Source organism: Typha latifolia, chromosome 6 (genome assembly GCF_019914945.1).
Source record: "Typha latifolia isolate L0001 chromosome 6, TyphaL0001v2, whole genome shotgun sequence".
In the NCBI taxonomy this organism is placed as follows: domain Eukaryota; kingdom Viridiplantae; phylum Streptophyta; class Magnoliopsida; order Poales; family Typhaceae; genus Typha; species Typha latifolia.
In genome coordinates, this window is record NC_133091.1 from 1,963,909 (window position 1) to 1,976,650 (window position 12,742).

General features: G+C 35.0%; 2 protein-coding genes across 4 annotated transcripts; both read right to left on the minus strand.

Moving 5' to 3' along the window:
* Positions 1-104: 104 nt before the first annotated feature.
* On the minus strand, positions 105-3,296 carry LOC140790098 (protein sym-1). Its single transcript, XM_073140025.1, has 8 exons — positions 2,820-3,296; positions 1,939-2,026; positions 1,525-1,619; positions 1,306-1,378; positions 1,030-1,122; positions 875-961; positions 507-587; positions 105-347 (listed from the first exon to the last, which is right to left on the minus strand). The coding sequence occupies exons 1-7, from the start codon at positions 3,173-3,175 to the stop codon at positions 507-509; spliced, it is 873 nt and encodes a 290-aa protein (XP_072996126.1). The 5' UTR covers positions 3,176-3,296; the 3' UTR covers positions 105-347.
* Positions 3,297-4,102: 806 nt separating this feature from the next.
* Positions 4,103-8,680, minus strand: LOC140790061 (transcription factor GAMYB-like). 3 transcript variants are annotated; one of them, XM_073139974.1, is made up of 4 exons: positions 8,557-8,680; positions 7,701-8,073; positions 4,754-5,753; positions 4,103-4,676 (listed from the first exon to the last, which is right to left on the minus strand). In XM_073139974.1, exons 2-4 carry the CDS (start codon positions 8,061-8,063, stop codon positions 4,363-4,365), a joined length of 1,677 nt encoding a protein of 558 aa, XP_072996075.1. In that variant the 5' UTR covers positions 8,064-8,073; positions 8,557-8,680; the 3' UTR covers positions 4,103-4,362. The 3 variants fall into 3 exon arrangements, with proteins under 3 accessions (XP_072996075.1, XP_072996073.1, XP_072996074.1); XM_073139972.1 differs by having other exon boundaries at positions 4,103-4,685; XM_073139973.1 differs by lacking the exon at positions 8,557-8,680 and adding an exon at positions 8,328-8,450 and having other exon boundaries at positions 4,103-4,685.
* Positions 8,681-12,742: the final 4,062 nt, after the last annotated feature.

The window sequence follows — 12,742 nt, forward strand, 5'->3', positions numbered from 1 at the left end:
ATTTCCTCTCCAGTCAATTAACCTATGATTTTTTTTTTCAAAAAAAGAAAAAAAATGAAAGAGAGAGAGAGAGAGAGAGAGAGAGAGAGAAAGAAATATCAAAATACTGAAGAAGAAAATTTCGATTTCATCCAAAGAAAAAGAGAGAAGCACATCAACTGCATGCATCCAGTGACAGGAAGCTGATAGAAAAATTCATAATTTAGCATAAAGCACAACAGACTAAGAAGCATATCAAAAAAGGTTTCCTCAAATGCTTCTTTGCTATGAAACATTTACCACATTGTTGGATGAATTGCTGCCCAGCAATTCTTCATGGTTGGCCAGTTATTCCTGGAGATTTTTACCTGAGAAAAGGAAATTGCAAGACATAAAGATATCATCAACAAGCAAAAAAGCTCAAGCATTTTTATGAAGACAAGAACTTGCTCTCCTACTTATGGATAAAGATTAAGAGTCATCGTAGAACGTTATGTTCACCAAATACATAATGAAGAAGGAGCTACCTATTTCAGAACAACTTCTTTATGAGCTTTAAATGACAGAATCACATTCCATGCCAGAGCTACAATGTTTGCCACAAGAACCTGATATTCAAGTCAATAAAAAGTAATATCAGCAAGAAAAATAACAAAATTTCCCAAGCAGAACACAGTTCTAGTCTTCTAGAGGGAAAGAGTAAGTATTTCAAGCAGTGTATATTAATCCACAATACATAATTTTGGAATACAATAATGACAAAAGGGTATCCAGTGATTATGACTATTAATTTCGAAAAGCTAAGTTATGTGTATCTTATGACAGGTTCACAGGTTCACCTCTCATTTTTCCATTATCTTAAGATTATATTGGTGAGAAGAGTATGATATGAGACCTGAAATTGCTGTGGAACAAAGCGGAAGTTCAGAAATTGAAACGGGATCCACAATTGCCAATTTGCTATCACTGCTGAAAACCACTCCTGCAAAAAGTATATGCCGGAGTTGTTATTGTACTATCGCTTAGGCAGAGAAATGGGGTGTAATTTACCTGCCGAAGCTTTGGCACAACATGAGAAGGCCTTCCCTCTAAGGTGACAAGTGAAGCCATGAAAACTCCAATGAATATAGGAGAGAAGATGGACTGTAAAAGGAGACAGTTTACATATTTTAAGTCAGATAGTGAATGAGATACCATAAGTAGCAATGCTTGACGTATTTAAGAGAGATAATCTGATGAAACAAAACCTGCAAATATACATCCAGTTCACCAGACATGATAAATCAAGATTTAAAACCTTAAAGGGAATGAAAGATAAATGCCTACCTGATCAAGCAAAAGGCGCACGAATGCCCCTGAAGCACCACTAATAGTCACTAATTTACTCAAATACAAATACCTGCAAATCAAGTTTCACATTAACAAGCAAGCTTTCAAGATAATCAACTGGTCTTTGTAAGCACAAGAGTTGATGTTCAAAAAGAGATCAGAACATAAAATTAAACCACAAGAAATACAACCATTTAGATAGTCATGTTATCATACCAAATATGCAATGTCGGGCCAACCAAGACAAGTCCCAAGAAAGCGGACACAATTGTTCGCCTCACATCCAGCTTTGACACCTTATTAATCAGAAGCTGCAAGATGCAAATATGGAGGGCAACTCCAAGAAAATTAGATGTAGTAAAAAGTGATAAAAGAAATTCAGTAATATCACAACCCATCATGACATATAGACCCTTGTCAAACAGTCATGATATGAAGCATCACTATTTCTTGGTTAATGACCTGATAAAGAATATTGTACCAACAGCATAAATAATTGTGCCCTTTTTATCAAAGTGAAATATCAGGTATCAGAGGTAATAAATAGTACATTGGTCTCATAAAGAGAAGATTTATGAACTTGGACAAAATAACAACATGTCAAAAGAATCAGTAGAAGTGGAAATCAACCTGGCATATTAAATCTCCAATGAGGTTTAGTATAGATGATGTTATAGCTTTAGTTATCACCGGATGCTTATCAAGAGCCATAAGGTACCTGAAAAGATGTAATAAGGTTGTTAATGAACCTACTGTTTCTCTATACGTTACAAGATGGAAATAGAACCATCAGCATAAGCACACAAAAAAAAAGTGCAACAGAACAGCCAAGCTCTATTGCATTTGTCAAGTAGTGTTAAAGAAAAGGGTGTGTGCTGCCGAAATTAATATTTTGTGATTATACATATATTAAATGATTTAGTGTACCCAAAAAGAGCTTCCTAGTGCACTAGGATGCCACAGTAGTATATATATGCCACCTAATCCTTGTTAAGGAGGAGTTGGAAGGTTGTTTACTCAAACCCATGCTACAAGACTTAATAAACTGCATGCCGATGCTTCAATAGTGATGCTTTGAACATTAATACCGCTTAATGTACAGAAAGATAGAAAAATATAATAGAAGATCATGTAGAAATGTTCTTGAACAGCCATAAGATCTCTAGTTTGATAATTTAAATAATCAATTAAACATTATTCTACAATTCCTCAAATAAAGTATCAAATTGAGCTTTCTGAAGAGAAAAAAGAAATGGGCAAACTCTTTAAGTCCTGATGAACACCCATGTATTGCGTGATACCAAGACAATCCATATCAGAAACAATTTAACGAATTTGTACTTGGAAAAAGAAAAGCAAACAAAGCATCAACGTATACAAATTTGTCACTCAGATTCCTGAGCATTGACACTAGCTGAACAAAACTGTCATGAATTTTCCCAATAGAAAGACGGTTATAACAAAATTTCCCATAACAACGCAAAAGGAAACAGATAGATGGCAACTTTTACCACGAGAACAAGAAATTATCGTTCCCACCACTCTCACTTCCACCACCATCACCTCCTCCTCCTCCTCCTCCACCGCCGCCGGAGCTCCCATCACCTGACCTCCCGCCCCCGCCCTCGCCGCCGGATCCACCGCCCGGAATCGCTCGATACGGGCCAAATTCAAGACCTTTTATCCCAAACCCAAAACCAGAGGTGGAATTCCAGAAAGGTCGGATAGAATATGGAAGACACGGGACATGATTCTGCCCCAAATTTGGAGAGATTCTTCCCACATTTGGACGGGAAGAGACGGGATTTGGAGGAAACGAGATTGCTTTGGCGGCGACGAGGGGAGATTTGTGGAAGATTGCCGCCATTTTTTTAGCAAACTGGAAGGGTTTTGCGACGAGTTCAAAGAAAGAAGTTGTCTAAAAACATTTTATATATAATTTTTCGGATAGAAGTGCTCACGGGTCGCAGAAACGCTCAACGCGAAGCAGTAGGGTTTAAAAAGTTACCCGCCCCTTAAAGGCGACGCTGAGGTCTTATCCACGGATAAGAACCCTTATCGAGCTCGATTGTTCCCAATCAACGGGAAGTTATTCGAGGTTTTATTTATCCGACCCCTTGGCCGGCACGGCATGTTTAGTTGCTGCATAAGGGAGTGCATTTTTGTACTTTTTTAGGGTATATTATAGGGGTGAAAACTAATAAGATGACAGACTGGATAGTGATAAAATTATATTCATATTTATTTTTATTTTTTTAATTTAGATATAGATATAGATATAGATATAGATATAGATATAGATATAGATATAGATATAGATATAGATAGCGAACTTAATTATCTTATCGGCTAACTATAGGTACAGATTGGAATCAATCTAACAAATTATGATATTACTGAAGGAAATATGTACAAAAAAGTAGATCAGTATTTTCATAATATTTCAAACTATGTGGATATATACAAGTATTTATTCGAATACTATTCTTCAATTCATATCTCTTATCTAGATAGATAGAAAAATCTCACAACCAATATCTTCGATATGGAACCAAATTGGATCAAATTGGATATAGTCTGACCCTTGGATCCGACATTGAAGGATTTGAACCTAACATACACTTTTCACAAAGATCAACAATGTTAATACCAATATAATAAACTAGTGTCACACACACATACAGATTTTTGAAGTAGCAAGAAAACAGAGTCACAGGAATAAGTGAAAAAAGTCACAATTCCATGAGTACTTTCTTTCAGAAGCACAAAGATCTTCAAACTATGGAAGCAAATGTAAAAGAAAAATAATTCCAAATTTGAAATACCAATATTGGGAGTATAAGAGTTCTTTCCTACAGATTATTCAACAATCGCCTAAAGAACGATTGCTAATGCTACTGATTCCTCTAATGCTGACAAGACAAACTAACTAGCAATGCACATTCCAAACTATCGAGTATTTCCCGACTAGCCTATAAAACAAAAAGAACATGATAAACCAACATTTCCTCAACCATGAGCTGAATAAATCTCATAGAAGTGCCATTGAGGATTTTAAGGAAACTCGGCCGTTTGACAGGCTTGAGGCATGTTCTTCCATGGAAAAGACTCGAGCCCCAGCCCCCGACTGAACGTGGATGATGTTCCCATTGGCATTGGTTTGTCCTCATCGAACAAATTTTCAGCCCAAAGCATTGGAAAATTCTCATCAAACATGGACTCAACTTTTGGTATTTGATTGCCTTTCCCGAAGAAATCTGGCCCTAATAAAGCATCCATACCTGAGACATCTGGGCCAGGTGAATAATATCCCTCATACAATTTTGAGCTTGGATCAATTTCATCAGCAGCCATCATAGTGTTCAAACCTGCCAAATCTATATTTATGATTTATTTATGCTCCCATTATAAAAGGCGGTGAGAAATGAAGCACTAGGATTCTTACCAGAAGTTGACTTGGCCGGCTGGAGCTCATCTGGTGGTGAACTGCCACTAATGGGAGGAGTGCACTCACTGAACACAAAAGCAGCCGATCGGCCCAAGGGGGATACTGGGTCATCATATCCTTGCCGGCTTTCTGCACAAAGATCAACCCCTGAAGTTTCCACCATGTCATTCAGTGCGATTAAAGGAGACGAATTATTGGCAAGCAATTGACTTTTTGCACTGCTCAATGCGTGTGATTTACCATACATTTCGTCCAAAATTCCAGACTCCCGTACTGAAAACAAATCAGATTGCACTGATGCAGTTTCTGCAGGAGATTGAATATAAGTATCAACTGATCCTAGTGGAGGTATGGGGCTACATTCCAACCAGCTATCACTAGCATCTGTTTGGGTATATTGGAGTGAAGGGAGCTCCGTCTTCACAGACCCAAGAAAAGGCCTGGAAGCAGAGAAATTGCCATTTGGAAGGGTATGGCTACCAGAGATGGCACCACCAAAAGGTGCCAAGTTCTTACTGTTGGGGTTAGGATCAAAGGGATAACTAAAACCCAAGTGATGCTGCTCAGGCCCATTAATGGGGAAATGCTCAAATGAAGGAAGCTCATCAGGGAAGGAACCATTAAATTCAGAAATTAAGTCTTCAGATTCTCTGATATGCCTTGTGCTTGGATTCATGAAGACAGAATTCTGAACTCCAAAGCCTTGACAAAGCAATTTATTTGGAGAAAAATCTAGAAAAGGAGGTCTATACGATAAACTCCCTTGGTTAGTATCATTGCCCATTACAAAAGGAGGAATATCAAAAACATTTCCCTGCAAGAGCTCATTGGGTCGTTTGTCACCGGAGGTAAATATACTTGTATTGTGGCTTGTCTGATTTTCATTTGACACTGGAAAGCACACATTATCGGGATAAAGGGGTAAACCAGCGCGTTGACGCCTCTTTATTCGAGTATTCCAAAAGTTCTTTATCTCATTATCTGTGCGCCCTGGTAACTGGGAAACAGATATTTGAGGTCAATTTTCCAATGCCAAAAGAAACAGAAGAAACTACATAGAAATTACTAGAGATAAGGAATAGATAACTAAAAGATTGATTTAGAATTGAGGACATCAATTGTGCATAAGAGTAAAGATTCTTTGAACTTTTTAATTAGCCAAAAAGCTGTGATATCCAATCAATCAATCCCAGACCAAGTCAACATTTTAGAATATAGTTCCTAGTCTCTTGTAAATATGTTATTTACCTTGAAGATACAAAACATGCACAACAATAAACCTTCTCTATTGTTCACCAATAATGATGAACAATATATTCAGCAAACAACAGAAGAATTCACATAAGATAAATTTGTGTCATGCACAAAAAGTAAAAGGCATAGTTTTAGGAAACAGTATTGGCAGAAATAGCTTTAAGGATTGCATCACAAAATGAAAAAAAAAACCTACGGGTACTAAAAATTGTAATTGCATCACAAAATTTTAAAAAAAAAACTACAAGTACTAAGAAATTGTAATCCACACATTAGATGATAGTAGTCGTGATAACTCTTCTGTTAAATTAAAAAGAAAATGTAGCAGGAAGAGAATAGATAAAAGTCTTGTAAAAACAAACATAAGAAGAATCAAATTTGAGTAAAAAAAAAAATACCATACATCTTACATTAGAATAAAGCTCACCTGACTTTGCTTTAAGATGCCTTACAAAATTATACTATATAGTTTGTAAATTTATATTTCAATAGGTTTCTGCAGTTCTGTAAAAAAATGAGGATGGCAAGCACTTCCTGTGGTCACATTGAATATCAAAAAGCACAACATGACAATACATCTTAATAAGACACTGCAAGTAAAATAATCAAGTTTAATTGTTATATATTGGACTTGTATGAATCTCTCAAAATCCTCATCACTATGAGGGACCACCCTTCTTAAAACTTCAAGTAAAAGAACAAAATGGGAATGTGTCTAGCTCCTACCAGGATATCACAAATTTGGGAGAGGGTTTAGTTTCAACAGATTCCTTTCAAAATGATGAAAGCAGCACTTGTGCTTTCAAATTTTAAAATTACTTAATTTGAGAAGAACGGTTGTACATGCTCCTTTAGTAGCTCATGGTGAAAGAAAAAAGTTGCAAACTTACAAAACTACTATCTTCAAAAGAAAATATAGAATCCAGAAGATATGAATGAAAGAGAGAGAGAGAGAGAGAGAGAGAGAGAGAGAGAGAGAGAGAGAGAGAGAGAGAGAGAGAGAGAGAGAGAGAGAGAGAGAGAGAGAGAGAGAGGAAGAGAGGAAGAAGCAAAGTAGAGTGCAAGTCATCAACTGAGTGTGTGAATCACATACAATAATATAAATACGAGGATTACTCGTAGTTCTATTGAATCAACCTAGATTTATTCTGAATTTACTAAGAGTACCAAACAAGAAAAAAAGCGATTACTTCTTCATTTTAACACCACTTTAATGATGAAAAATGCTAGCTACATAATCCAAAAGTACTTGCTAGACTACAAACAGTAAACAGAGCGAAAGGAAAGGGACCTCTAGATGCTGCAGTTATATAAAAACAATAAGAAAAAATGGGTATTTTCTTGCAGAAATTCGTTTGACATTGAGACTTTTGCATAAAGTAATAAGGACCAAGCATTTGCATCAGAATGAATGATAAACAAAAACTAGTCTCAAATCTTTTAATTGTGGTTCACTTTAAAGACAAAGGGAAAACAAAACTTTTACCAAAAAAAAAATTCCATATTCAGGCTTGTAATAATTGATGCCTTATTTCAGCCGATTAGTTCTGTAAACTCAAACTACTAGCATATATAAGGTAAAAAACTTTCTCCAATCATACTGAATGGGGAAAAGAAAAACAATCAATTAAGAGATTATAATAAAAAACAGGACTCCAAAACAGAGAGTAAAGTAGCAAACTACACTTACATAAGTAGCCATCCGAGCCCATTTGTTTCCGAATTTAGCATGAAGTTCAATGATCAATTTCTCTTCTTCAACTGTGAAAGCCCCTTTCTTTAAGTCTGGCCTCAGGTGATTTGCCCATCGAAGCCTGCAACTTTTGCCGCATCTGGACAGCCCTGAATGCTTCTGGACAGCATTCCAGTTTCCTTCACCATGCTTCCTAACATACTCCACCAATATTTTGTCTTCTGCGGATGTCCAAGGCCCCTTCTTTAAAGCAGGACCTCCTTCAACAGCTACTCCACTATTTATGTCATCGTTCGATGGCGAGTTGCTTGGATCCATTGGTTCTGTACCATTCTCAATCTCATTCTTGATGTTACTCATCTCTTGGAATCTAATTCAAAAGTAAAGGTGATAAATTTTCGACAAAAATTCATTAAACAATAGGTTCCAGAGTAGATCAACAAAAAAAACAAAAAAAAAAACAAAAAATCAAATAAGAAGCTTCCTCGATATGAATGAGTGAATATGTAATTAAAAAATTTCAAAAAGATTGTCTTTCTATACGATCAAACAAATAGAATCCCATAAAACACATTCCAAAATCCCGACTTTAATAACATGGAAGCATTAAAAAAATTAAATCACCTTTCCACAAACTTCCAGATTGGCTTTCAAACTATACTAACCCAAGAAGATTGCCAAATCGATCCAATTTTTTGAACTAAATCACGAAATCGCTAATCGGGAGAGTATTTGGGGAACGGGTTTTGCGGAGGCAGGAGCGAATTAAAAATATCTAGAAACCCTAGTTCGTGGATGATCCGAGGAACTTGCGCGTGATAAGGGGGAGAGAGAGAGAGAGGGGAGATTTTACCTCACGCGAGCTGGAGATCATAGAGAGAGAAACAAATGCCCTGGCCGTGGCCTCAGGGAATGAATTGGATTACCGCGATATTTTTGCTTTGCTTCTAAAATATTACTTATAAATTGAAATGTATAATTTATCAAAATTCGAAATAATCTTAAACTAAAAGGGATTTTCTCATTTCACACCCTATATTTTCTATTTAATGCGGTTTATGATCTAACGAGAGGGCGTAAACTGAGATAATACCTTATGTTGGGTTTGAAATGGAAAAAAGTATTGCGGCCATATTTTTTCACTGCATCTTTTCAAAGTTGAAAGTTGAAAGTTGGATCTTTCACTTGACAGCCACGGATTGGTGACGATAAGTGTAAAATCTTTTAGATTAGATGAGAACCTATTAAAACTTCCTAAGTAAACTTTGATTTTATTATTGATATAATTATAAGTATAACTATTATAATTTAGCTATTTAATGACTTCTTTTACACGTAAGTTACTAAATTTTTTTTTTACATATATATCTTTTTAAATTTCATATATATATACATATGAAAAATATATTATTTTAGTAATTTATCAAACAAACAACAAAAAAAAAAAAAAATATATATATATATATATATATCACAATAAGGTATTTATATCTTCCTATATTAACTTGATGAAAGTTTAATTAACTTCTATATCTTGGATTATTTTTAATACTTATGTATATCTCTCATGTTTAAAATTGATAAACTAAAATTTGATAATAGATAGAGAATTAAATTTAAATTGAACTCTACCTCGTATTAAAATAAAGAATTATATTTAAATTATATTCTATCTCATAGGTTGGATATTTATCATTCAATCTATGCTTTTTATACTTTTACTACCTCAAAAATTCACTTAATATATAATTACCATTTAAAAGAGTTAAATTAATTAAATATATAATTACTGTAATATCCTTGTTTAATTAGCAATAGTTTTGATATTTTATATATATTTTATAATAATAGAATTATTTTGTTAAATGTAACTTTCAATATTTTTTTCTGTAAATTTCTTAAAATATTTTGTATTTTGATTCTTAGTAAGAAGAAATACAAGTGCAATTAATAATGCAAAAGAATACAACATTAGGAAATCAATGCACACAAAGTTTAGAATTCTATCACCATCTTGATGTGTGATAGATAAGACTTATGCCCATCTCTTGTTCACTTGTTTCTTAGTAAAGTTTTAGGCCTCCATCTACTCTTGTCTTCCTAAAAGGAGTAAAACCTCATTCTCTTGTGCTTAAATCCATATGCCCATACACATGGAAGTCATGCATACTCTAATTAGCAATGTCTTAATCAAACTTTATGAACTAGTAGAGTTGTTGCTCTTAGATTGGGATATTGTCTCTAATTAATGAAGTTGATATTAACCATTCATAGATCATGCAAATATGAGAAGTCGTTACCTAGGTATAAAATTTTATGACCATTATTCATCTAGTAGCCACCAAGGTAGAAGCATTTGTAGTTGACCATATGGATTGGTTATAGCATCACTTTGACAAAAAAAATTATGGATAAACAAGTCAAATTTATACTAATTTAATACTATAACTCATACAAGAAATGCATGATGTCGTGACTATTATTGGCATAAGTATGATAGTCCAATTGGGCATCTTTAGAGATTATTACTGTAGCTCAGTAGTTTGGTCCTATTAGCTTATAACAAAGGTCGTGAGTTTGATTCCTATTATTGATGTAAAATTTTATAGTATAATTTGAGCTCATCGTAACTTGTTTCTCAAAAGAATTGACTCAATTGTCTAATCTATATATTAGAGAAGATTAACTTTTTATCTACCTATAATTAACTTCCAGACTCATGATCTATTAAAAATAAAAATTAGATAACTAATTGAAATAAGTATTAGGAAGTCCTAAATTGCAAGAAGCACAAGATACAGCACCATTTAGGTCTTATATTTGAGGAGAGGAGAGGAGAGGAGAGGAGAGCTGCTCCAATATTATCTCCAACAAAAAATATATATAATTAGCTTAAATTACAATCCTTTTTCTTTTTTTGGTATAAGAGAAATAAAAAACTTAATAGTATGTCAGTTAAATCAGCTCAGCCAGAATTTGAATTCAAAAATATTCTAGTTACTGGGTCTACACCAAGCTTGATAATTTTGAATTGTCAAGTGAAGTATGAATCATTCCATTCAAATTGGTTGAGGAGGTCACCAAATTCAAAAGTCAAATTTTCTACCAATCCTTTGTACACAAAACCCTGTTCAATTTTCCACACTACCAACAGCACTCCCCATGCCATCTCATCAGCCGATTTGTCCAGACCAGGAAAAGCAAGGCCATGGTCAAAAATAGAAAGTGTTACTCAAAGAAAAGTTAGCCTTTCATGTGGGTGGGGCCACTCTTAGCAATACAACTATTTTTTTTTTTAATCATTCATGAGCCCGAAGATTACATATGGGTTGGACAAAGGGTCAATCATTCCTAGATACCGAGGTATTTTTAGGTTTTACCGAGCTTTTAGCTGTAGTCTAGACTTCAGGCCATATGAGTCGCTGAACAATTACTTCGAATCAAACGCCGCTGAGACCTGCTCCAAGCCGTTGCGTTGTCAAGCTATTCTTTCAAGCTAACCGCATAGCCGAGTCATCAACCGAATTAAGCCAAGCCACCGAACCACCAACCACTAGATAATTTATTTATAATATTATTTAAAATTAGAGTTGAACTTATGACCACCTTGGTCATTAGCAAATTACTAGAGTTGTTGGTAACACAACTATTTAATGAACAAGGGGGGCCCACCATGCCTTTTTCTTTTTCCCCTTCGGATCCTCTACAGTGATTGATGTAGGAAATCCTATATAGCCAGAAAAAGAAAAGAAGAGAGCGAAGTCGCTCAGGTTGTGGTGAGTTTCTGCTACTTGGTTTGTAGAGGAACCCACCTTCGAAGGGGGGGACTTTGGAAGAAGTCTTAGAGGCTACTCCTCGTTGGGGCCCACCGAAATCCTCGCAAACTTCATGGGCTGCGTGGGGCCCAGCGCATTAGGATTGCGTGCGTCATCATGCCCCCCCCCCCCCCTCCCCACCTCATGCCATAAATGGGTCACGTCACCTGGTCCACTTTTTGGGTGCCCTTTCCAAGTCCTTATCTTGCAATGTAATCATCTCTATTTGGGTGATACCAAGTAATGCTACTACTCCCATTTCCATCCAATAAAATAAAATAATATTACTCTCTTTTTTCTTTCCCCTCTTTTGCAGTGAGCTAAATCTCTTCATTGTCACAGAAGAAAGAAGAAAGAAGGTGGTGTTGATGAAATTTAACTTGTTCATTGACCTAATTTTTCAGGAAATTATATTTACATCACAAATTACCCTATAATTATTAATTATTAATACTAGTTCTACCAATGACAAATTTGGCCAATAAAATTACTACACAAAGGAGCTAATTATCAAATGCACATAACATTATAATAAATTTTTTATTAAATATCAATCTTAATATTTAAAAGATTGAGAATGAAACTCTATCATTAGGCTACAGTGGTAACTCAAAAGAGAGACTTTTGCAGTAGGTAGCTAGAATTAAGAAGAAAAAAAAAGGCAATACCAACTTTTAGGCACCCAAATGATTCACCTTTTTCTTGGCCTCATCCCTCACTATCAATCCTGTGGAAGTATGGGGACAAAGAACCTTGCTGCTGATGTTCTCCTCTACAATAATGTCTTGTTGGCATATTTCCTTGAGATCATGGCTTGCAGATGTGGAATAACTTTGCTTTCATTTGTGGATAGATATAGAAATGGGAGGAGGTAATGAGACTTTAAAAATTTCCCCAACTTGTGCAAGGCATGATGTGAGCAATCTCTTATCCTTAGAAGTCATAGGTGGTGTAATTAAAGGTGGTAGGAGAGAGAGATGGAGACAAATTGCTTTCATGCATAGCAAATGGAAGAAAGATAGAAGTAATGAGAAAGGAACAAAAGGAAGCCCATCTTTGTCCATATTTTGAGTATAATGAGGTAAAGGTCCATAGTAAGAGATATAAAAAAAATATAGAAAGATTTATTAAAAATATCTCATATATATATATATATATATATATATATATATATATATATGTGGATATTTATCAGGACCCCACATTTATTTTTAATTTCTAAAA